Source organism: Notamacropus eugenii, chromosome 3 (genome assembly GCF_028372415.1).
Source record: "Notamacropus eugenii isolate mMacEug1 chromosome 3, mMacEug1.pri_v2, whole genome shotgun sequence".
Lineage (NCBI taxonomy): Eukaryota > Metazoa > Chordata > Mammalia > Diprotodontia > Macropodidae > Notamacropus > Notamacropus eugenii.
Window position 1 is genome coordinate 208,381,843 of NC_092874.1, and position 22,133 is coordinate 208,403,975.

The 22,133-nt window shown below is 36.7% G+C and overlaps 1 protein-coding gene across 7 annotated transcripts in view; it reads left to right on the plus strand.

The window, feature by feature from the left end:
* Window positions 1-22,133, plus strand: part of LOC140533865 (prostaglandin-E(2) 9-reductase-like) — a 148,554-nt gene that overhangs the window by 34,900 nt on the left and 91,521 nt on the right. For 5 of the 7 annotated variants that reach the window (XR_011977084.1, XM_072654196.1, XM_072654194.1 and 2 more), the window contains 6 exons: window positions 3,185-3,352; window positions 5,480-5,596; window positions 11,662-11,739; window positions 13,082-13,204; window positions 13,860-13,969; window positions 14,372-14,537. Coding sequence is in view for 6 of the 7 variants with exons in the window: in XM_072654194.1 (XP_072510295.1) it covers window positions 3,185-3,352; window positions 5,480-5,596; window positions 11,662-11,739; window positions 13,082-13,204; window positions 13,860-13,969; window positions 14,372-14,537 (762 nt within the window). In the remaining variant the exon portion in view is untranslated. Of the gene's footprint in view, window positions 1-147; window positions 192-3,184; window positions 3,353-5,479; window positions 5,597-11,661; window positions 11,740-13,081; window positions 13,205-13,859; window positions 13,970-14,371; window positions 14,538-22,133 lie in introns of all 7 variants that reach the window. The other 2 variants (XM_072654195.1, XM_072654197.1) reach the window with 2 other exon arrangements.

Below are 22,133 nucleotides of genomic sequence, written 5' to 3' on the forward strand. Positions count from 1 at the left end.
TTTTCAAAAGAATCACACACAGTTGAGAAATAGGAACACTCATTTCTATTTCCTTTCAATAAACATTAGATATCTGTCATATCTAATTTATCTAGGATTCTGTTCATGTTCTTATTTTTTCATATATTTTTTGTTATATTTATCTAGGCCTGAAGGAGTAAATTGAAGTACCTCATTATTATAGCTTTAAGGTTTGTTTCTCCTTGTAATTCATTTAGTTTTTCCTTTGTTTTTATTAGTTACACCATTGACTACATGTATATTAAGTATGAAGGCAGCTAGGTGGTGCAGTGGATAGAGCACTTGTGCAGGAGTCAGGAGGACCTGAGTTCAAATCTCACCTCAGACACTTGGCACTCACTAACTGTGTGACCTTGGGCAAGTCACTTAACCCCAGTTTCGTCATCCTGGGTCATCTGCAGGCATCCTGATGAATATCTGGTCACTGGATTCAGATGACTCTGGAGGAGAAGTGAGGCTAGTGACCTGCACAGCCTTCCCTCACTCAAAACAAAGTCAAGTGCAAGTCATGTTAGTATTTCTCTGATAACATGGTCTTCTTTGGCAACAAAGGACGAATAAGGAGGAAGGAAGGATTGAGTATGAAATCAATTATTTTGTTACCTTTCAGCGGAATGTAGTTTTCTCTTTATCTCTTTATAGTTTTTGCTATTGCCTTGACTAAAATCATCATTATTGCCCTGGCTGTTTTGTGTTCAGCTGAGTTGTAATAGATTTTTGTTCCAACCTCTTATTTAACTCTTTGTGAGTTTCAAGTATGTTTCTTGTAAACAATATATTGTTGGATTTTGTTTTCCAAATTCATTTCAACTTCTAGTTTACAGGTGAATGCATCTCATTCACATTCACTTTATTTTCTCATTTTGCCTTCTAGAATAATTTTTTTCTGTTTGGTCCATTCTGATTTTTAGGGAGTTTGTTTCTAAATTTTTGTACCTCTTCTCTTAAGCTATTGCTGCTTTCCCCAGTTCTCTTCTCCATAATTCTGATATCTTTTGTAATACCTTTTTACAACTCTTATAATTTAAAAAAAATTAGAAGTTTTCGTGTGGGCAAGCTTTTTTTCTTGTCGTTTTGATTATAAAAGTTTTTGCATTATTCTCTTCTGGTTTATGCGTTTGTACACTCTGCATTCATAAACGTTTTTTATTGTAATTTTTGATTCATTTTTGTTGGTGAGCCCTTAGGAGTTGAGTTCTAGCTTTCCTCTACTCTGAGGGATCAGATCAGGTTGAGCACCTTTCCTTTACAAGGTCTGTTGTCTTTCTTTAGATCTTTTTCTTCACATGGATTCCTAAGCTCTCCTTCCTTCTGGTCAGCCTTACTTAATAGCTTTTCCTTTGAGCAGACAGAGAGAAGAAGGAGAAGCCTTTTCTTCACTTCTTAGTTATTCCATGCATGCCCTCCTCTGGTGAGAGAAACCTAGATGAAGAGTAATCCTTAAGGAGGAGAGAGGTTACTGTTCTTTGTGTCACAATCTTTTTTTCTTCTTCTTTCTATTGTCCCTTAAAAATATAGTAATAGTACCAGTAGTCTGTGGGAAAAGCTGCTGAACCTGGTGCTATATTCCTCTAACCCATAATTTTTTTTCCTGAAAATCATTTTAGGATATGTAACATTCACCCTAATGTGACATTTAGTGTCTCTTGCTGTTCAGTCATGCCTGACTGCATGCTCCATAGCACAACAGGCCTTTCACTATCTCTCAGTCTGTCCAAGTTCATGTTCATTGTTTCCATGACACTGTCTATCCATGTCCTCCTTTGCTGTCCCCTTTTCCTTTTGCCTTTCCTCTTTCCCAACATCAGGTCTTTTCCATTGTGTCACATCTTCTCACTTTGTGGCCACAGTATTTAAGTTTCAGCTTCGATACTGACCTTCCAGTGAATAGCCTGAAATAATTTCTTTAAGTATTGATGGATTTGATATCTCTCATTGCTGTCTAAAGGACTCTCCAAAGTCTTCTCCAGCACCGCAATTTGAAGGCATTAATTCTGTGATGCTCAGCTTTCCTTATAGTACAACTCTCACAATATAAATACAGTACACAGAAAATATACCTATCAGAATTCAAAGCACCACTTACAAGCTGCTTCCAATGAGGCAAACTCTAGGAACGGTAAAAAAAATGCATAACAGCAACATACATACAATAGTACATATACATGTCAAAAAGTACAAAACATTATATATAATTCAAAAATAAGTTATATTGAGCTGACTAAGTAGCCAGTTACACTGCAATATCATTATTTCGCCTATTTATTATTTGGATGGTTCTAATTCTTTTCTGATTCATTTGTCTTTCCACATCTGTACCTAAAGTAGTTGTTGGCAAAATCTCACTCCCAACATTTCTAACTCTATGATTTTGCCCTCTTATCCTTATTAATACGACAGCTGAAGTTATAGGTATAGACTCCCTAACAGTAATTCTGAACTCTCTGTCTTGACCTATTGGTAATTCTAGAATTTCAGTTTGAGTATATAGCCATGGGTAGTGGCTATCAAGTTAATTTTCTCTTTTTTCCAGAATCCATGATTGGTAGTGATTCTCTGAAGTTCGTCTTTTTTTTTTCTTTTTTCCCCTAATGCACTGAATGTTTTCTCTCACACTTTTCTTTGTTGAAAGCTTTTCTCCTCCTTTAGGCCTTTAATGACTTTGCAATGTCAATTAGTGTTGCTCACTTTTCTTGCAAAGTACTCTGCTGTCTTCCAGTAGCTTGGAATTCAATATGCTTTAAACAAAAGATTCTATTAAACTATGATCTGTGGGAGGAGGAAAGGTATGGAATGTAGCAGCAGATCCCCAAACTAAAATTTGAAGACTAAAGTCTAAGCCAAAGAATTCAGCTGACCCTGGGCCTATCTTTCAAAATGTCTAATTCTTTCTATTGCCTAACAGTGAAATGGCTTAGAATGGCCAAATGGAAAAATGAACAATTATCAGGATCTAAAGAAATTAAATAACAAAATGCAGCTGTGTGTGTGTGGAAGAACTTGAGTAGCACTTGACCAAGAAAAAGACAAGCAAGGGAGAAGGTGTAACTGGAGAGTTAGAGGGAAGGAGAAACTGCAGTTAAAAGACCATGTTTAGGGAAGGAGGTTCATTGGGTTAAGGTGTCTTTATGCAGGTTGAAATTCTGTCCTTTTGAATCTCTAGGTTCCCAAAAGTGAAACTGGGATGGCCACAGAGGTGGCTATTGAAGTGGGCTTCCGCCATATTGATGGAGCTTTTGCATATGGAAATGAAAAAGAAGTTGGACAGGCAATTCGAGCAAAAATTGCAGATGGGACAGTGACCAGAAAGGACATATTCTGCACAGGCAAGGTATACAAAAAAGTGATTGAGTTTTGTGAGTTTTTTTCATGTTAAAAAAATGTGATTGACTATAAATAGTATCCTATGTGGAACAAAGAGGAATCTTCCCAACCAACGCAATCTAAACTACCAAAATGTGTTTTGCTGCATAAAGGAAAAGAGGAAGGCTAGCTAGTGTTGATGAGAAACAATGGAATTTAACACTCAGTCATTTCATTTCAAAAGTAGATTGGACATTCACTTGATAAGCAAGATGCACACTTGTATAAGGATATTCCTTAAAGAACAGACAGTGTCTTTGTTTTTCAGGAGCTTACTCGCCTATATGGTAAAATATAGATATTTAATTTCCCCAAATAAATAATGAAACGATCACCTCAGGGTCCATGACAGAAACGAGCACTCCCAGGAAAAATGGTTAAGGAACTGTAGTAATCATATTTTCTGAATGCACAGCAATGAGAATATTCTTCTTATTATGACTTGTCAAGTGTTATTTTTTTAGTATTTAGCAAACTCACTATTTTGAACTGACAGTTTCATAACAGTGCTAATACATTAAATTTAATCTTGAAGACTAAAATCTAAATTATTCCTACCTTTAGTAAGGATGTAAGTTTCTTGACTAAACTGTGAGAAGAATGTATGGAGCTGATCACTTAATAGATTTTTTTTAAATTAATGAATGAAAAGTGGAGTTAATTTGGAGGACATAATATATTTATTGTGGAAATTAGTGTTTGACAAACCTATATGTTTTGCAAATTAGAAATTATTTGTTAAATTCCAGAATAAATGTAAATGATGCAAATCATAAATATGTAGTTGATCATTGGTCGTTCTTTAAAAACATGTTATCATTGGGAAACAAAGAATAATGCCTTAAAGAGAAGACAAAAAGTTGCAAGACTGTCACTTCTTTTTAAGGAAGTTTACATGGACTTAACTACTTCTGAACAGGAGTAATATGCCCTCTAATTTGGTGGAAATTCAGCAACATACTATTCAATTACCATCTCCTGGGTTTAATTTAAAGGTATTCTCATAGTCTTGTTTTGATATCTATATTTAACTAGATTTAGACAAGAAAAGGTTTAAACTACACTTTATGAAATTTATCTAACTCATTCTTATTCTTTTCATTTGGTCCCCCATGGTGGCTGGTTTCTGGAACTTTGACCTTGAGACTCGCAGAAGATACCAGTCATTACATTAATTTTGGGGGGGGCAGGTAATTAAATTGTATTAAAGGTTTATAAAATGGAACAGAGAGAAAAGTAAATAATAAGGGATTAAAGTAATAGCAATGTTGAGTACCATTTCCTAAAACCTCCTACCAAGCTGCAGGCATAGAAAGTTGCAAGTCTAGCCTATTTTCTGTTGTGTTGTACTAAATCATCTTTGTGTTCAATCTTAGGAAACAACATAGGGAAAATCAGGCACTTACCCAACAGACAAGGTGAAGGTGAAAGTGTTGTACCTCAATGCCTACTTGTCCGTCATCTTTTTGACATTTGATTCTGTAGCTACTGTTTCCTTGCATAGGTGGAAGAAAATCTCAGTAGGTTTCCAAAACACAGTTTCAAGAATATCCAAAATTCTGGCATTAACTTGAGTTGGGAGGAGACTTCATTGTTCAGTGGGTCAGGTAGTTTTGGCCCAGGTGTACTCCATGAGTACTTCTTCTCCTCTTTACTTTTCTCGCTCCAGGCTTGTCTAGTACTTCTTTTATAACCCCCTGATTCAGAGATGTCTCCAGACTGGGTGTACATTCACTCAGAACCTCCTTCAACAGGCAGTTCAGGACCCTCCCTCTAGTGGGTAAATTTCTTGAGTTCCCAAAAGGTTACTTTTGCAATTTACAAAGCAGGTGAAGTCTCTTTTGAATCTCTGAAGAACTCTTGGAGGCAGATAGCATTTTATTTATTATCCCTCATTTTACGGAGAAAGGAACAGGCACACAGAGATCAAGTGATAAGGAGGAATTTCAGGTGCTTTTTGCAATTTTTCTGTAAATTGGCCATTCTGGGAACTCAGTTTGCTATCCTATTTATTGCTGCAATTTGTCCCTTCTGTTTATATTGCTTTGATAAAGAATGTACAATATTGCTTTGAATATTCCTTCAATCCTTTTAGCTTTGGAACACATGCCACCGCCCAGAATTGGTCAGGCCTGCCCTGGAAGAGACCCTGAAGAACCTTCAGCTTGATTACCTTGACCTTTATATTATACATTTTCCTTTGTCTTTTACAGTAAGTACTAGAACCTCCTCTAGGTGTAAAAAGACTTTTGAGTCACATGTCTCTATTTTTTGCCTTAGCATTTTTCAGTTCTGCTTCTATAAGAATTGGAGAAATGTTTTGCCCTTGCTCAGGCTTTGTCTAGAGGACTACAGATAAGTGTTGACAGGCTTGTGTGTCAGTGTGCTAATATTTAAAGTAGATGCCTACAAGTAGGTATTTGCTAAGGATATCTTGATATAGCCTTAAGAGATGAGACTGGTCATGATGGCAAATGCCCATAGTCCTGTGTCAGGGAATTCTCTTGATTTCTAGGAAGAGTCATACAGTCAGCAGGGTCCAATAATTGTGGGTCAAAGATAGCAGGAAAAAACTTAAAGATTTATTAGAGTGCTAAGGAATCTGCTCTTGATAATCACAAGTTCATATTCCTTTGATTTAGATTTGGTTTTTATGACCTTCAGGCTCCTTAGAGTACACAGCCAATCAGTAGTGTTGTATAGCAACTTAGGACAGAAAAAAAAAAACATTGCACAGAAAAGTCTTGGGGTATCACTCAAAGGAGAAAAAAGAAGTGATTGCAATGTACATGGTAGGATTTACTGTTAATGAAAAAAAAGATGTTCAAGAATGGGGGATAAGCAGAAGAGAATGAAGTTTTACAATTAGTCTTTGACGATTGTGAAAACAGTCCTTTTAGAAAAACCTTCAGTATCACTTATCAAAAACATGAAGAAGCTACAACAGTAGGATAATCCATCCTCAAATTCATACTCTCATTGCATGGTGGTGAGGGACTTTCTAATGTTAGAGCACTAGGACATATGGAGATTTCTATGTTTTTAGTCCATCAAGATGTCACATAATATTGGTGTTGCCTATTTTTTCTCCATACCTGTTCCTGGGGAGGCTAAGACTGGTAGACTGCTTGAATTAGAGAGTTCTGAGCAATAGTGCTGCTGCCTACCCATTGTTCAGGTCAAGACCAGCACAGATCTAGTGATTTCCCCAGATTTCCTTTAGAAGGGACCGATGGCCGTAGGTTAGAAACATAGCAAGATTGTTTAATTAATTTTTTGATGTAGTCTGACATGTAGGTCACATACACATTTGAATTTTATGTTTGCATAAGTTGTGAGGTATTAATCTAAATCTAATCTCTTCCATACTACTATCCAATTTTCTCAGCAGTTCCTGTTAAATAGTGAGTACCTATTCCAGTAACTAGGGTCCTCTTTTTGTTGAATATTTGCACCAGTATGTTGTAAACTTAATCTCTTACACTGTTAAATGTTTCTATTTCTTTCAGTTTCTCAATAATTATTTAAATGATTATTTTGTGTGTTTGATCCACTCATCTCCGTATGCAATTTCTTAAATGGGGTTATGTTCCAGGGCCAGGCAAGGGCACTTGCTGGGCTTTTGGGTGAAGTTGTTGGCTCTGTTTGGACTTGGAATGGATTCCTTGGTTCTTTCTTTCTTTCTTTCTTTCTTTCTTTCTTTCTTTCTTTCTTTCTTTCTTTCTTTCTTTCTTTCTTTCTTTCTTTCTTTCTTTCTTTCTTTCTTTCTTGCTTGAATTGAGACATTTTCTCTTTTATTAATTAATTAATTTTTAGTTTTCTACATTCATTTCCACAAGTTTCTAAGTTCCAAATTTTCTCCCCATCTCTCCACTCCCCACCCCAAGATACCATGTATTCTGATTGTGCTTTTCCCCAATCCCGCTCCCTTCTATCACACCCCTGACCTCCCTTATCCTCATCTTCACCACCTCCTTGTAGGGCAAGACAGATTTCCATACCCCTCTCCCTGTAACCTCTCATTTTCCAGATGCATGCAAGAACAGTTCTCAACATTTGTTCCTAAAACTTTGAATTCCAATTTCTCTCCCTTCCTCCTCCCCACCCATCCCCACTGAGAAGGCAAGCAATTCAATATGGGCCATACTTGTGTAGTTATGCAAAAGAGTTCCATAATAGTCATGTTGTGAAAGACTAACTATCTTTCCCTCCATGGTATCCTGCCCCTGCACTTATTCTATTTTCTCTTTTGACCTTATTCCTCCCCAAAAGCATTTACTTCTAAGTACTCCCTCCTCCCATTTGCCCTCCCCTCTATCATCCCTTCCAACACCCCACTTATCCCCTTCTTCCCTACTTTCCTGTTCTGTAAGATAGATATTCATACCAAATTGAGTGTGCATGTTATTCTCTCCTTAAGTCAAATATGATGAGAGCAAGCTTCACTTTTTTCCCTCTCACCTTTTCTGTTTCCTCCTCCATTGAAAAAGCTTTTTCTTGCCTCTTTTATGAGAGATAGTTTGCCCCATTCCATTTCTCCCTTTCTCCTCTCAATATATTCCTATCTCAATCTTAATTTTATTACTTTTTAGATATCATCCCTTCCTATTCAAGTTACCTTGTGCCCTCTGGCTATATGTGTATTATCCCTCCAACTCCCCAAATACTGAGAAAAGTCTCAGTAGTTTAAAATACCATATTTCCATGTGGAAATGTAAGCAGTTCAACTTAGTAAGTCCCTTGTTATTTCTCTTTCCTGTTTACCTTTTCATGCTTCTCTTGATTCTTGTGCTTGAAAGTCATATTTTCTATTCAGCTCTGGTCTTTTCATCAAGAATGCTTGAAAGTCCTCTATTTCATTGAATGACCATTTTTTCCTTTGAAGTATTATACTCAGTTTTGCTGGGTGGGTGATTCTTGGTTTTAATCCTAGTTTCTTTGACTTCTGGAATATCATATTTCAAGCTCTTCTGTCTTTTAAGGTAGAAGCAGCTAGATATTGTGTTATCTTGATTGTATTTCCACAATACTTGAATTGTGTCCTTCTGGTTGCTTGCTATGTTTTCTCCTTGACCTGGGAACTCTAGAATTTGGCTACAATATTCCTAGGAGTTTTTCTTTTTGGATCTCTTACAGGGAGTGATTGGTGGTTTATTTCAATATTTATTTTACCCTGTGGTACTAAAATATAATGATAATTTCATGAAAGATGATCATGGCTTTCAGGGAGTCCCATAATTTTTAGAGTATTTCTCTTGGGTCTATTTTCCAGGTCAGTTGTTTTTTCACTGAGATATTTCAAATTGTCTTCTATTTTTTTGTTCTTTGGGTTTTGTTTTGTAATTTCCTTGTTTCTCATAAAGTAATTAGCTGCCATCTTCTCCATTCTTATTTGTAAAGAATTCTTCATTGATATTTTGAACCTACTTTTCCATTTGGCTAATTCTGCTTTTTAAAGCATTCTTTTCCTCATTGGCTTTGTGGACCTCTCTTGCAATGTGGGTTACTCTACTTTTAAAGGCATTATTTTCATCAGCATTTTTTGGGTCTCCTTTAGCAAGCTGTTGACTGGATTTTCATGATTTTCTTGCAACTCTATCATTTCTTTTCCAATTTTTCTTACTCCCCTCTTATTTGATTTTCAAAATCCTTCTTGAGCTCTTCCATGGCCTGAGACCATTGCATATTTTTTTTTGGAAGCTTTTAATTTAGAAACCTTGAGTTTTGGGTCTTCCTCTGATGATATTCTTTATTCTTCCTCATCTGAAAAGATAGAAGAAAATACCTGTTCCCCCCAAAATTAACCTTCTATGATCTTATTTTTTTCCCTACTTTTTGGACATTTTCCCAGTCAGTTACTCAACTTTTGAGTCCTTTGTCAAGTGGAAGGTATCCTCGAGGGACCTGTAAGTTCTCAGTTCCTCCAAGGTGATATGATGAAGGGAGAAGTGTATACTCATCTCCTGGCCTGTGCTCTGGTCTGGGAGCAACCACAAGCTTTTCTGCTCAGGATCTGTGCATAGGGTTCCCTCTCCAGAGCTTCTACCATCTTCACACTGCCAGGGTTTCTCTTCACCCCAGGACTGCCATTCAGAACTGAGATCATATCAGCTGCTTGATTCCCCCAGGGTCTTTAGGCTGAGGGGTTCCAAAAATGGACACTGTTGGTGAAGTGGCTGCCACTGCCTTGAGGCCAGGTTGAGATACACTCCCTTCTCACCCAGGTGAAAGAGCTTTCTCACTGACTTTGAAGCTATTTTTGGCATTTTTGAGTTGTGAAATCTGGGAACCACAGATAATGCCCATGATTTCATGCCCTGAATATTGCTCTAGTCCTGTCCGTGCCCTGCAACCAAGGGTGAACCATGCTCCCCTATGAGTCTGGTGCAATAGACCTTTTCTGTCAGCCTCCCAGGCTGTCTTGGGCTGGAAATCTCTTTCATTCTTTTATTTTGTGGCTTTTGCTGCTCTAGAAGTTGTTTAGAGTCATTTCTTTTGCTCAAATTTTAAGGGTTATGGGGGTACAGCTAGAATAGACCTGTCCTACTACTCCACCATCTTGGCTCTGCCATGATTCCTTGGGTTGTTGCACTGACCTCCATCTCTTAGAATTTGGCTTCCCATGTTCTCTGACATTTGTAGAGCTGGGTTTTAAGGCTCATCCATGGCATCACATTTCAGAGTGTTTAGATCCTCTTATCTTTGATCTTGGCTGTTCTGACCTAAGCTCAGTAGCATGTCAGTAATTCTTCCAGCTGTTCCTCCCCAGGGTTTTCAAGGTCTTTACCCTAGAGCTTTCTCATGTGAGTCCTCCATTCTTGCAGAACCTAGTCCTAGAACATTGCAGACTATAGATTATGCTCAGGAGGAGGGAAAGGGCGTGCTTTTCTTGTCTGTGGGCTGCTGAATGATTTTGTATAATTCTGGAGTAGAAGATTTTACTTACTACAGTTTCTCAGTAATTTATGATCATTTGTTCTGTGTCATATGAAGTTTAGTTCTGCTAAAGCAAGTATGTGGGATATGGGCTGCCTGACTGTACTTCTGGAGGCTGCCTTCTTTAACAGCTTTTAAAACGTAAGGGGCAGGAGCAGCTAGGTGGTACAGTCGATAGAGCACAGGCCTTTGAATAAGGAGGACTTCAATTCACATTTCAACCTGAGTTCAAATTTGTCCTCACATTCTCACCAGATGTATGACTGATCAAGTCACTTAGCCTCAGTTGAGTCTAAAACAAAATGCAAGGGATCAAAGTAATTTGTGAAATGTCAACAAGTCCAAGTAGCCATAAGAGTCAGGATGATGTTCCAATGCTTACATATTAAAAGGGGAACCTCACTATATCTTTTGGTCAGTGAGGAGGAAAGAAAAATTGTATGGGTCTTTAAAGGAGATACTCTACAGAAAGAGAAGATTGCGGTTGATGGGATACATGAATCATACTATCATCTGTGCTAGCATAAAGAAAAAAGATAAAATGAACAGCAGACTTTACTGAACTGAGGAGGGAGAAGATGAGAGTGCAAGAGGGAAGAAGAATGAATGTGTTGGGGGGGCTGGATTTATTCAACCAAAAAAACCTACAACTATGGAAGGCAAAGAAATAAAAATGAATGAAAGGTTTAGCAGTTTGGTTCTGGGCCACAGATTACAAAATAGGAATTACTAAAGCTGTCCAATAGTGAATTTTTCCTTTTTGTAAACCCAGAGTCTAGCTCAGGGCCACTAAGCTCTCATAGTTGATTAATCATTGTTTTATGAGTGAGTGACTGAATGAATATACATGGCTACAATCTTATAGGCTTTTCAAGTTAAAGGACATACCTTTTCTTTTTAAATGTCAATATACTACCAAATTAAAAAGTGTTACTTGCACATACAGAACCATGTGATTAAATTAGACAGTTTTCCTTATTTCTTCCAGGAAATATCCTCCTTTATGGGATTTAATTAAATGTTTGTTGATAAATGTTTTGTGTAAAATTATCAATAAAGTTTTAAATATATCACAAAATAAAAAGGTTTGATTTACATGATCTCTAAAATTTTTTCCAGGTCTAGATCTCTGATCCTTTGAATTTGTATTATATTTATCTAAGTATTTGATTTCTATTAGTTGATAAGCTCCTATAAGTCCAGAAATTCAACATCATTTCATGTTTTATTTGTGGCATCTGGCACTGTGCCTTATGCAACATACAAAGTATATTGAATTGAATAGAATCACTCACTTGCTTGACAGTCTCCAAAAGACAAGTTTTCCTTCTCCAATTACAGCCTGGCAAGGAGATATATCCAATGGATGAAAATCAGAAACCGATCGGTGACTCTGTAGATTTGCGTGATACTTGGGAGGTAGGTGAATTGTGGAAACAGACACCAAAAAATATCCTGTTGCTTTGAGGTGAAGTTATCCCACCTAAAAGTTATTGTAACTGGAGAGGAAGATCCTCAGGTAGCTGGAACTGAATTTTATCAAATGAACAGATGCAAGACACTTTGTTAAATGGAATACGTACAGGGCTAGAAACCTAGACTTCTAATTTTAAGTTGAAAGTGAATTTTATCAAATGAAAGGATGGAAGGCAGCTTGTGAAATGGAATATGTGCATGGCTAGAAACACAAACCTCTAACTTTAGCTCTGACACTGATTTGGGGATGCTGAGTGAGTTATATCAGCTATCATTTGAAGAATGAGGGCAATTGGACCAAAAGATAGTGAAGTCTCTTGACCCTAGTGATATACTCTATTATTCCATATTAATATAAAATGAATGTAATTGGGGATTAAATGAGGATTGACACACTAATCAGAAAATCCAGGGAATTATGTACTTTAAGAATGATGTACTTTAAGATGTTGTTGAAGCACCCTCTGTTTGTAACAATAGGATCTTGGGTCCCTTGAGGTGGGTTATAGGATGGAGAGAAGAGAAGAGGTGCACTCCCAGGGTTTCTTCTAGCCTCCCAGAAATTTAGACATCTTGTCATATTCAGATGAAGGGGAAAGAACCCAGGACTCACTGAATGGGAATGGCAAGTGAGAGAGTAATTGGTGTGCTAGAAAATAACAAAAAGTAAAGACAAGAGAAAGTAGATAAAAGCTGAAGGTGGGAGATTTCTTTTTCTGGTGATTGTTACTGTTTTTGTTTCTTGGCAGTAGAGATTTTGTCACCCATTTCAGACTGAAAGGTTAATTCGATATTTTGGAATACCTTGCCTTTGGATCATAAGATTTTAAATTTCATTTCCTGAAATTGTCACCTAACTTCCAAATTTTCATACTTTGATTGAAAATGTATATGGGAGTCAGTGTCACATAGATGAAACTCAGTTAATATTTGCTTTTTAAAACTAGAAATATGCCTGATGAAGAGCTGTCTTCTGAACCAGCATAGCAAAGAGGTCAGAAGACCAGTACTCAAACCATAGTTTGGTTGCTCACTATGTTGCACTTGGCAATAATTTCTCTTGATCCTGCTTTCCTTGACCAAAAAAGGAAAGAAAGAGAAGTTTTAACTAAATTGCATCTAAAGTCCCTTCCAGCTTTTAATTCTGTGGTATGACCTCTCCTGAGGTTCTTTTTTCAAATTAGAGGCAAGGAAGTGAAAAAACCAAGGCTAGGTGATCAATGGGGGATTCTACTCAACATGGTCTCCAAGGTTCTATAGTGGTTCACAGTCCTTCTCTACTCAGGCCATGGAGAAATGTAAGGATGCAGGCCTTGTGAAATCTATTGGAGTGTCCAACTTCAACCGCAGGCAATTGGAGATGATCCTGAACAAAACTGGGCTGAAATATAAACCTGTCTGCAATCAGGTAAAACAATTCTTTTTCTAGTGCAGTTTTTGTCCTAGCCTGACAAATGAATGGAGGGACAATAACTCCCTATAATTCTTATCTTCATCATAATCCTACATCACATTTTTTGTTCTTGAAACTATTTCTTCCTACTCACATTTTCCTAGTTTTTAATATGCAAAATTTATTTCTTTAATCCTTTCAAATGGAAAATTTTTCAGATATGCAAGGTTTCATCTAATAAAATCCATATGGTCTTTTGAGTCTATTTCTATTAAATAGTTGATTCTTTTCAGAACTGCTCAGATAACTAATACCTGAAAGCTCTGTTTCTTTCAACATATGTAAAGTTTTTCATTAAATGAAAGTTCTTTTCCTACTTCTTTCAGGTGTCAAACTATCCATCAGTGGCATTATCTGAATCTTACATCCTTTATCATTTGATTTTAGTCTTTTCCTTTATTCAAAACTACTTTTTCTGCCCCTTTCAGAACTAATGGCTGTACATGGAAAGGGCCTTAAGTAGACAAATATTGTACTAGCATTATGTGATTTGAGGTGTGTTTGGGGTATTTCTCAAGTCCTTCAGTTGTTAAAATGTTTAATATTGTTCTTTCTGGCTTCATACACCTTATTTTTCTAAGGTAAAATTTCAGTATTTGTTGTACTGCAGGTGGAATGTCATCCTTACCTGAATCAGAGCAAATTGTTGGAGTTCTGCAAGTGCAAAGATATCATATTGGTAGCACACAGTGCTTTGGGAACCCAGAGAGATCCTCAATGGTGAGAAAGGGGGTCTGTAATTGATTCCTTAATCACTAATTACACTGATTACTTAAATTTTCGTATGCTTACAAATTGTGCAACATTGAGTAGTGGAAAGAGCATTGATTGTGGGATTATAGTAAACTGTATTTGACTCCCATTTGACTTCTAGCACTTTACTAGTTGCATGATCTTGAAGAAATAATTTAACCTTTCTAAAGCCCTATTTCACTGTATGTAAAGAGAAGCTATAACTTTAATCCCATCTCCGTCTTGTATTATTATGAGGTTCAAATGATACATTTATGGAAATACTTTGAAAAATATAAAAAAGCTAAAGGGTGATTACTATCTACATAGCATTGAGCTCTTCTCCATTTCCCTGAGCAGAGATCTCAAAATCTTTGTTTTCCCTTGTAGGGTAGATGAAAAAGCTCCCATTGTCCTAGAAGAACCAGTCTTGGGAGCCATCGCCAAGAAGCACAATCGATCCCCAGCCCAGGTTGCTCTCCGATACCAGATTCAACGAGGGGTGGTAGTCTTGGCAGGGAGCCGCAGTGAAAAGGAGATCAAGGAGAACTTTGAGGTAAAGAGGCAGGGGCAGAGTTGGTTTAAGCAGCTGCACAAACACTGGTGTTGGTGAATGGAATATTGCAGAAAATGATGAAAGATAGGGGAGTCTGAAAACTGGTCATTAGAGAGATGATTCCTGAAGACTAGCGGCCTTCAGTGATTCAGTCTGGTGGATAGATGTGAGACTTCACCCACATTCTCTGCTATTCTCAAAAGACCTCCAAGAAACAACTTGTTCACTTCAATTTTCTAAGGAGACAGTGTATGTGACAAAAATGTCACACACACTTTTCAATATCTGGTTTGTATTTATCCACATTATATCATGTATATATATAATATAAAGAAAAATACAAATTAGATAAATGCATAGTAGTAAGGTAGGCAGAGCATTAGCAGTTAAAGGGATCAGGAGGAAATTCATATAGAAGTTGGTACTTGAGATAAACCCAAGGAAGAAAGGGATTCCGTGAGGTAGAGGTGAAGAGAGAATGCCTTTAAGGCATAAGGGATGGCTTATACAAAGGGAAGATGATAGGAGATGTAGTGTCCTGTGCGAGCAACCAAGAGAAAGATAGATTGGGGCCATATTGTGGAAAAGTTTATATTTTATCCTCAAGGTGATAAAGATTTTATTGAATAATGGAATGATACAGTGAGACCTGCACTTAAGGTTAATGAATTTATAAGCAATGAGGACAAAGGACTGAACTGGGGAGTGACTTGAAGGAAAGTGATCAATAATCCAGGTGATAATTTATTATGGTAGCCATCTGAGCAGACAGATGAGATGAGATGTCAGATGTTGAGGCAGAAACAGCAAGATTTGGCAACTGAATATATTTGTGGAGTGAGAGAAAAAGAGGAATTGAGGATAACACCAAGATAATTAGCATGAGAGACTGGAAAATTTGTGTTTCTTTTTACAGAAATTGGGAAATTTAGATTCAGTATTATTTTGGGGGGAAAATGAAAATGATTTCTTTTTTGAAATTTTTTTTAAATTTGAGATGTGTCAGATATTTAATTTGAAATGTCTTTTCAGGAGATCTGAGAAAAGTAGACTCTGTCCTTCCTTCCCACTCTTTTATCATTCTCCTCACCCTTCTGGCTGTCTGAGAGGATAGACATCACATTCAGAATTTCTTTGTATTTTAAAATTGTTAACTTTTCTTTTTTTTTTTTTATTTTTATTTTTTTATTTTTTATTTTGTAATGTTTAACAATCACTGCCATACAATTGTGATTTTATCCCTCCCACCTACCCCCCACTCCCCCCCTCCCTCCCCACGACTGCATACAATTCTGTATAGATTCTACATATACTTTCCTATTGAGTATATTTTCACTATAGTCATGCTATGTAGTCAGACTAAGATAAATGAAAGAAATCGTATAACAAATCAGAACATGATACACAAACACATACACATACACAAACATGATCTGCTACAATATGTGAGTGACTTCCATATTTCTCTCTCTGAGTGTGGCAGGCATTTTGCCTTGAGATCCTCCATTGGGATTTTTTTTTTTTTTTTGGTAAGAAGTTCTTGTGTTATTACAAAAATCTAAGTCTACCAGAAAAAACTCTCACACACTGTGGTTGTTGCTGTGCATAAAGTTCTCCTGGTTCTGCTCCTTTCACTCAGCATCAGGTCATATAAGTCCTTCCAGGCCTCTCTGAAGTCTTCTTGTTCATCATTTCTTATGGCACAATAGTACTCCATTACATTCATATACCATAATTTATTCAGCCATTCCCCAATTGATGGACATCCCCTTGACTTCCAGTTTTTGGCAACTACATAGAGAGCTGCTATAAATATTTTTGTACATGTGGGACCCTTTCCCATTTTTATGATCTCTTGGGGATATAGTCCTAGTAGCGATATTGCTGGGTCAAAGGGTATGCACATTTTTGTAGCCCTTTGGGCATAGTTCCAAATTGCTCTCCAGAATGGTTGGATGCGCTCGCAGCTCCACCAACAATGAATTAGTGTTCCAACTTTCCCACATCCTCTCCAGCATTTATCATTTTCTTGTTCTGTCATGTTTGCCAATCTTATAGGTGTGATGTGGTACCTCAGAGTTGTTTTGATTTGCATCTCTCTAACCAATAGTGATTTAGAGCATTTTTTCATATGATTATAGATAGCTTTAATTTCTTCCTCTGAAAATTGCCTGTTCATATCCTTTGACCATTTATCAATTGGGGAATGACTTGTATGATTGTACATTTGGATCAGTTCTCTATATATTCTAGAAATGAGGCCTTTATTCCCGAGCTTAGCTGTAAAAATTCTTTCCCAATTTACTACATCCCTCCGGATTTTGGTTGCATTGGGTTTGGTTGTGCAAAAACTTCTCAGTTTAATGTAATCAAAGTTATCCATTTTGCATTTCATAATGCATTCTATCTCTCCTTTAGTAAAGAATTCTTCCCTTCTCCATAGATCTGATAAATACACTATTCCTTGCTTCTCCAGTTTATTCATGGTATCAATCTTTATACCTAAATCATGTACCCATTTGGACTTTATTCTTGTGTACGGTGTCAGGTATGGGTCTATGCCTAATTTCCGCCACACTGTTATCCAGTTTTCCCAGCAATTTTTGTCAAACAATGAGTTCTTATCCCAGAAGCTGGGGTCCTTGGGTTTATCAAACAGAAGGTTGCTATATTCCTTGCCTACTGCATCTTGAGTGCCAAGTCTATTCCACTTGTCTACCTCTCTGTTTCTTAGCCAATACCAAGTGGTTTTGATAATTGCTGCTTTATAGTACAGTTTGAGGTCTGGTAGCTCTAGGCCACCTTCCCAAGCATTTCTTTTCATTAGTCCCTTTGATATTCTGGACCTTTTGTTTTTCCAAATGAATTTTGATATTATTTTGTCCAGCTCTAGAAAGTAATTGTCTGATAGTTTAATTGGTATGGCACTAAATAAGTATATTAATTTGGGTAGAATTGTCATTTTTATTATATTAGCCCGGCCTACCCATGAGCAACTAATGTTTTTCCACTTACTTAAATCTGACTTTATTTGTGCAAAAAGTGTCTTGTAATTGTGTTCATATAATCCCTGGGTTTGTTTTGGCAGGTAGACTCCTAAGTATTTTATACTGTCTACCCTTACTTTAAATGGGATTTCTCTTTCTATCTCTTGCTGTTGGACTTTGTTGCTAATATATAGGAATGCAGAAGATTTGTGTGGGTTTATTTTGTACCCTGCAACTTTGCCAAAGTTGTTTATTAATTCTAGTAATTTTTTACTTGAATCTCTGGGATTCTCTAGGTAAATCATCATATCATCTGCAAAGAGTGATAACTTAGTTTCTTCTTTGGCTATTTTAATTCCTTGGATATCTTTATCTTGTCTAATTGCTACAGCTAACATTTCTAGTACCATATTAAATAATAGTGGTGATAATGGACAACCTTGTTTCACCCCTGATCTTATTGGGAATGCATCTAGCTTATCCCCATTGCATATAATGCTTGCTGAAGGTTTTAGATAGATACTGCTTATTATTTTATGGAAAGTTCCCTTTATTCCTACATTCTCCAATGTTTTTAGTAGGAATGGATGTTGTATTTTGTCAAAAGCTTTTTCTGCATCTATTGAGATAATCATGTGGTTTTTGTTAGCTTTGTTGTTGATGTGATCGATAATGCTAATAGTTTTCCTAATATTGAACCAGCCCTGTAGTCCTGGTATGAATCCTACCTGATCATAATGTATTAATCTCGTGATAAGATGCTGTATTCGTTTTGGTGAAATCTTATTTAAAATTTTTGCATCTATATTCATTAGGGAAATTGGTCTATAATTTTCTTTCTCTGTTTTGTCTCTTCCTGGTTTGGGTATCAAAACCATATTTGTATCATAGAAAGAATTTGGGAGGACTCCTTCTTCCCCAATTTTCAAGAATAGTGTACGTAGTATTGGAATTAACTGTTCTTTAAATGTTTGATAGAATTCACTTGTGAATCCATCTGGCCCTGGAGATTTTTTCCTAGGGAGTTCATTGATGGCTTGTTCAATTTCTTTTTCTGAGATGGGGTTGTTTAAGTATTCAACTTCCTCTTCTGTTAATCTGGGCAATTTGTATTTTTTAAAATATTCATCCATCTCATTTAGATTATCGAATTTGTGGGCATAAAGTTGGGCAAAGTAGTTTCTAATTATTGTTTTAATTTCCTCCTCATTGGAGGTGAGTTCACCCCTTTCATTTTTAATATTAGGAATTTGGTTTTCTTCTTTCTTTTTTTTAATCAGATTCACCAAAGGTTTATCAATTTTATTGGTTTTTTCATAAAACCAACTATTGGTTTTATTTATTAATTCAATAGTTTTCTTAATTTCAATTTTATTAATCTCTCCTTTGGTTTTCAGTATTTCTAATTTGGTATTTACTTGGGGATTTTCAATTTGTTCTTTTTCTAGCTTTTTCAACTGCAAGCCTAAGTCATTGATCTCCTCTTTCTCTATTTTATTTATGTAAGCATTCAGAGATATAAAACTTCCCCTAATAACTGCTTTTGCAGTATCCCATAAGTTTTGGTATGTTGTCTCACTATTGTCATTCTCTTGAATGAAATTGTTGATTGTTTCTATGATTTCTTCTTTAACCCAACCCTTCTTTAGAATTAGATTATTTAGTTTCCAATTGATTTTTGGTTTCTCTTTGCATGGCCTTTTATTACATGTAATTTTTAATGCATTATGATCTGAAAAGGATGCATTGATTATCTCTACCTTTCTGCACTGGATTGTGAGATTTTTATGTCCTAGTACATGGTCAATTTTTGTAAATGCTCCATGTACCGCTGAGAAAAATGTATATTCCTTTCTATTCCCATTTAATTTTCTCCAAAGATCTATCATATCTACCTTATCCAGAGTTTTATTTACCTCCTTAACCTCTTTCTTGTTTATTTTGAGGTTGGATTTATCGAGTTCAGAGAGGAGGAGGTTGAGGTCCCCCACTAGTATAGTTTTGCTATCAATTTCTTCCTTCAACTCCCCCAACCTCTCCTCTAAGAATCTGGATGCTATACCACTTGGAGCATACATGTTTAGTAATGATATTGCTTCATTGTCTATGGTGCCTTTTAGCAGGATATAGTTTCCATCCTTATCCCTTTTGATTAGATCTATTTCTGCTTTTGCTTTGTCTGAGATTAGGATTGCTACTCCTGCCTTTCTTACATGAGCTGAAGCACAATATATTCTGCTCCATCCTTTGACCTTTATCCTATGTGTATCCCCCCATTTCAAATGTGTTTCTTGTAAGCAGCATATTGTTGGATTATGGTTTTTAATCCATTCTGCTATCCATCTCCGTTTTATGGGAGAGTTCATTCCATTCACATTCACAGTTATGATTACAATCTGTGTATTTCCCTCCAACCTCTTTCCCACCATTTGTGCTTTTAGCTCTCCCGTCTCCCTTCCCCTCCTCAATAGTATTCACTTTTCTCCCCCTCCTCCTGCAGCCTTCCCCTCCTTCTTTTAGCCCCCCTCCCTTTTAGTTCCCTTTACTCTTATTGCTTCTTTCCTCCCTTTTAGCCACCCTCCCCTTTCTTCCCCCTTCCCCTCCTACTACCTATAGAGCTAGTTAGGCTTATCTACTTAAGATTATTGTTCCCTCCTTTAAACAAATCAGATGAGAGTACCTCTCAAACAATGCTCATCTCCCTCCCCTCCTTCCCTCTACTATAGTTTTGTACTTCTTCCTGTGATATAATTTGCCATTTTCTGCTTCCCCCTTTCCACACCTCCTATTACATTCCCTTCTCATACTTAAATCATATTTTTGACATGACATCATTTACTTTATGCCCGTTCCCTCTACATATATCCCTTTTATCATAATAGCTGCACAGTTCTCAAGATTAACAGGTATCATCTTCCCTTATAGGGAGGTAAACAGTTTGCCCTAATTGAGTAGCAAGTTTTTGTTTTTGTTTTTTCCCCTCTGTTTACCTTTTTATGATTCTCTGGAGACCTGCATTTGAAGATCAAATTGTCTATTGAGTTCTGGTGTTTTGGTCAGGAAGCTCTGGAAATCCCTTATTTCGTTGAATGACTTTCTCCTTGCCTGAAATGTTATGCTGAACTTTGCTAGGTAGTTGATCCTTGGTTGAAGTCCCAACTCCTTTGCCTTATGGAATATTGGGTTCCAATTCTTTCGATCTTTTAATGTAGAAGCTGCAAGGTCCTGTGTGATCCTGACTGTGTGTCCTTGATATTTGAATTGTTTCTTTCTGGCTGCTTGTAGTATTTTCTCCTTCACTTGATAGCTCTGGAATTTGGCAACTATATTTCTTGGGGTTTTGAGTTTGGGATCCCTTTCGGGAGGGGAACGGTGGATTCTTTCGATGACTATTTTGCCCTCTGAGTCTAGTACTTCTGGACAGTTTTCCTTGATGATTTCCTGGAAGATATTGTCCAGACTCTTTTCTTCATCATGGGTTTCTGGCAGGCCAATAATTCTTAGATTTTCTCTCCTGGATCTATTTTCCAGGTCAGTTGTTTTTCCAATTAAATATTTTACATTTTCTTCTACCTTTTCATTCTTTAGATTTTGTTTGACTGATTCTTGTTGCCTCATTGAGTCATTAGTTTCTACTTGCCCAATTCTAATCTTCATCGTAGTGTTTTCTTCAGTTAGCTTTTCCATCTCCTTTTCCATCTGACCAATTTTTCCCTTTAAGGAGCTATTTTCTCCATTTAATTTTTGTACTTCTTTTTCCAATCGACCAATTTTCCCAGTTAGGTTTTGGGTTTCCTTTTCCATCTGATCAATTTTCCCAATTAGGTTTTGGGTTTCCTTTTCCATTTGATTAGCTCTTCCTTTTAGGGAATTATTCTCTCCAGTTAATTTTTGAACTTCCTTTTCCATTTCTTCAATTTTCTTTTTCAGGGTGATGTTCTCATCAGTGAATTCTTTTTTTATAGTTTTAAAATCATTGGCCAGTTTTTCTTTTATATCCTTCTTCAGACGTTCCAGGTAATCTAGTTGTGCTTGCGAGAAATTCATAGTCCCATCTGAGGTTTCAGATGGAAGTATGGTCTCAGCTCTAACCTCTTTGGTGTTTGTGTTTTGGTCCTTATCCCCATAGAAAGATTCTATGGTTTTTTCACTTTTCGTCTGCTTTTTCCGATTCATGATGTTGGCTGAGTGTTGTAGCTTTTGGTTCTTTCAGTCAGAAGGTACAGATCTTTAAGTTGAGCTGATGTGTGTCTCTAACTTTTCTTTTTTAATTAGTACTTCAGCTGAAGTATAATGGATTCTGCTCCAGCCCCTTCCCTTTACTGTGTGTCTGTTCTTCAGATGTGTTTCTTGTAGACCATATATTTTAGGATTCTTGTTTTTAACCCACTTTGGTGTTTTCTTCCCTTTTATGGGTGAGTATAGTCCATTCACATTTACAGTTACGATTATTGTGTGTTTTCTTCCATCTTATTTTCCCCTGTTGATTCTTTTCATCATTTCTACCCTGCCCCTCCTCACCAGTGTTTTGCTGGCCACCATTTACCTCCATCTGTTATCCCTTCTATCAGTTTCCCTGCTTGTCTTATCCCCCTCTCCTTCTGCTTCA